The sequence below is a fragment of the Strongylocentrotus purpuratus genome, unplaced genomic scaffold (genome assembly GCF_000002235.5).
Source record: "Strongylocentrotus purpuratus isolate Spur 01 unplaced genomic scaffold, Spur_5.0 spur5_scaffold_13, whole genome shotgun sequence".
Taxonomy (NCBI): Eukaryota; Metazoa; Echinodermata; class Echinoidea; order Camarodonta; family Strongylocentrotidae; genus Strongylocentrotus; species Strongylocentrotus purpuratus.
The window spans coordinates 18,286,102-18,290,011 of NW_022145598.1; the positions used below are offsets into that span (position 1 = coordinate 18,286,102).

At 36.3% G+C, this 3,910-nt stretch overlaps 1 protein-coding gene across 1 annotated transcript; it reads right to left on the reverse strand.

Moving 5' to 3' along the window:
- Positions 1-564: 564 nt before the first annotated feature.
- LOC105446986 lies at positions 565-3,649 on the reverse strand. The gene is made up of 3 exons (XM_011684511.2): positions 3,525-3,649; positions 2,080-2,223; positions 565-1,151 (listed from the first exon to the last, which is right to left on the reverse strand). Exons 1-3 carry the CDS (start codon positions 3,568-3,570, stop codon positions 1,018-1,020), a joined length of 324 nt encoding a protein of 107 aa, XP_011682813.1. The 5' UTR covers positions 3,571-3,649; the 3' UTR covers positions 565-1,017.
- Positions 3,650-3,910: the final 261 nt, after the last annotated feature.

Here is a 3,910-nt window from a genome sequence, read left to right on the forward strand (position 1 = left end):
CCGATGCAGAGACCCCGCAGGTGTGTTCTTTGTGGCTGGTTGTGAAACAAGGAAGTCATGTGCCAATATCTCTATTTCCTGCGAGAGTTTTATGATCTGCCGAAGCTATTTGTACTATGAACTGACAGCCTTGAATATTCATTTCATATTTCCAATGCCAAAGATCTATTTTTCTAAAAATCGAAATTACAAAATGAAAAAAAGAAGAAAAAGAAATCCAATGTATCATAAAAATTTAATATATCAGGACCTCCAAAAATGACCTCGATCAATATATAGGCAAATACATATATTTACAGTTGATAGAAAAGAACAGGCTCATTTGTACTCTCTGTAATGTCAATTTAAAACTGACAAATTAATACCGGTAGTGGTTTATATGAATAAAGATTCTATAACACAATATTGCAAATCAAATATCTTTGTTAGCTGTACATATGCATATTAAAAAAGAATAATCAGTAGTTTGGCAAGATACGCATCATTACAATATAATACAAAACACCTTTTACGGCTCCATATCAGGTTCTTTCATAGAACTAGAAATAGAATTGGCATTTAGTATAATAAATTATATGTATGTGTTCTTAATATATATTACTCTGTATTTGCAGATTTACATGTAAAACAGATCTGACATAAATAAATCTATATGTACATTCTCAATATACATTACTAGATACTACACAATTTGCACAAACTGTGAAACATATAAGAATGCTTGGCTAAATGTGCATTTCTACAATAGATAAGTTATATTACCACAGTGGTGAAAACCATAAATGGAAACATTGATATCACCATTAAAAACTGTTAAACATGCATTCAAATTATATACCGGTACTCGATTCCACTTGAAACAGAACTCACAATTTGCACTCTCTTTTTAGCTTGGTGAATTGCACAAAAGGTTAAGAAAGTGATTTGTGACAAAGAAAAGAAAGTCAATGCTGTTCCATTAGTTCTACATTTCTGAGCAACAAAGTCTATTAGCAGAAGCTGATAGAAAATGTGTTCCTATTTTCTTGATAATGTCCTTGCATGCAGTGGGTACACAAGCTGGCGTCTTGAGAGCCCCACCCTTCTCTTACGTTGACATACTGGTAGAGAGCGCACTGGGGTAATGGGCGGGGTTTGGTTGAGGTTTTCTGCTGTAGTGCAAAAACATTATATAGAACACAAATAAGTGTCTTCATAAAACATTGAAAGCGGTTAATACTTGACAGTTGGGCCATGTTGCATGTTCAATCTACAGGTAAATGGAAGGTGATAATTATCTACATTAACTATCAAGGAGTTACAGTGCATTATGATTACTTTTCCTTTCTTTCAATATTCATGAAATTTGATTTAGATAACAAGAAATACGTCTTTGTAGCTGTATGGACATCATGAAAAGGAGAAAATAAAATGGAAAATATGAGGCCTTTAATGAGTTATGGAAAATATTGAATGTAAACATTAAAAAGTAGGAAAAATAGACACACAAGAGAAACAGAGAACATAGGATGGACACAGATTAAGTGTGGAAGAAAAGAAGACAGATAGGGTGAGAGAGAAAACAAGAAAGAGAAAGAGAAAGAGAAAGAGAAAGAGAAAGAGAAAGAGAAAGAGAAGGAGAAAGAGAAAGAGAGAGAGAAAAAGAAAGAGAAAGAGAAAGAGAAAGAGAATCATCACTCTTGCCTAAATTCAGTTACAGTGAAAAACAATGAACACAGCTATAATTATACATGTACATGAGACTACACCTAGCGGTGGTATGAAAATTTGGCCCATATAATGAAAATGCCTCTAGTTTTACAACAATTATGAGCATAATCCCGGAGCAAGTATCTCTAGCTCCATATGACAGTGGTACTATGAATATGATCCACATGCATTAAAAATAAATAAAATTTGGTCTAAATATTCAAAATAACTCTAGTTTTACGTCACATATTAGCATAATTCCGGAGCAAATATTGCTATCTCCATGAGACAGGAGTGCTATGAACATGATCCACATGCATTAAGAATAAATTGAATGAGCAGTGTCACAGATTATTTGAACTCGACCTTCTCTTCAAAGAATCTCATTACCTGTGTGTTGAAGGTTGCTTTGACGATCCGGCGTGAGAGAGGGTGTCAGGGACGGATCCGCAAGAGAATGGTTCCACAGGAAAACACCTGCTGCGGGCTGGCCCAAGGTTTGAAGGTGATCCGGAATGGGTTTATCTTCCTCGTCTGAACCCAATGAAATAAACGGCAAGAGGTGGGTTAGTGTTTTTTTTTCTTCCAGGGACTTACATGTAGTTTATCTTTCTATTCTGGACACATTGAAAGTGAATGATGAAAGTGGGTTAGGCGTCAGTGTGACTATGACTGGAAAGGTGGATTTCATAATTAATCATCATTCACACAGGTTTATCTTCCTCGTCTGAACACAATGAAATAAACATTGAGAGGTGGTTAGGTGTGATTGTAAAGGCGATTATACTGTATGGGTGAATGTCATTATAAGATTCAATTTTGAGAGCGAGTTATAAATTTAGAGATGGGGTTATTGCTAATGTCTACTGTCTGAAATGGATATGACAGTGTTGAAGCCTTGAATATCTCAGCAACTCTTTTTGGAAAGGTGAATTTCAGAATCAAATTTGTTAATAGTGTTTTTTTTTCTTTAAGGGACTTACTTATTTTTCTATTCTGAACACATTGAAAGAGAATGTTGCAAGTGGGTTAGGCATCAATGAGATTATGACTGGAAAGGTGAATTCCATAATTAATCATCATTCACACAGGTTCATCTTCCTCGTCTGAACACAATGATATAAATGACGAGAGGTGGGTCAGGTGTCAGGGGGATTATAGTGAGAAAAATGAATTTCATGATGAAGCATCATTAAACCACTGTTTGGAGATGATCGGGAATAGGTTTATCTTTCATGTCTGAACACGATGAAACAGTTAATGCAAGTGAGTAGTGTCAAGGTGTCAACAAGTTAATTTCATAATAAAAAGTGCCATTCACACGACAGGATGAACCAGCTTAAACCACTATTTGGAGGTGATCAGGAATGAATTCAACTTCCATGTCTGAACATGATGGAAAAAATGTGATGAGAGTGGGGAAAGGTGTTAATACGATTGTTGTTGTGAATGTGAGTTTCATGATAAGATTCATTATATGAAAATATGAATATGGTAGATAAGAGAGAGAGAGAGAGAGAGAGAGAGAGAGAGGGGGGAGGGAGAAAGAGAGAGAGAGAGAGGGAGGGAGAAAGAGAGAGAGAGAGAGAGAGAGAGAGAGAGAGAAAGGGGGGGGGGGGGGGGGGGGGGGGGGGGGGGGGGGGGGAGGGGAGGGAGATAAGAAGATGTGCATATAAAGATACCAGCAAAGATTGAGAGAGGTAGCAACATAGAGAAAGAGAGAGAGAGAGAGAGAAAGCATGTAAGAGATAGAGCAAGGGAGATATACAAATAAATGGAAGGAAAAAAAAGAACAGAATATTAAGTACATGTATTATATTCTAATATAAATTTACCCTCAAAGTATGGTGCCTCCTCTAGGACAGGAATGCTTTGTTTCATTGGATCATCCTGGAGTTTGGCATCTGTTGAAAAAAGTCAAATAATTTTGATAAATTGAACGTACCTTTCTTAGGGTGTGTCCAAGCAACACTTTTTCACCCTAGAAACACGGTTTTCAAAGGAGTTTAGTTTAAAACAGGGTTGCGTTCAAGCGATTTTTTTTGTTGGTCGTAAAAATAAACGTGTTTCAAAATGCAAACATGAAAAAGATGCGTTTTGTATCGTGATTCACTAAAAATCGCTTGAACGTCGTTATCGTGGCCTGCTTTCGGTTTGGCCGACAGTCAACCATAAACAAATTCAGAAAGCACACGGCTATTAAAGTTGACCTATACTTCCT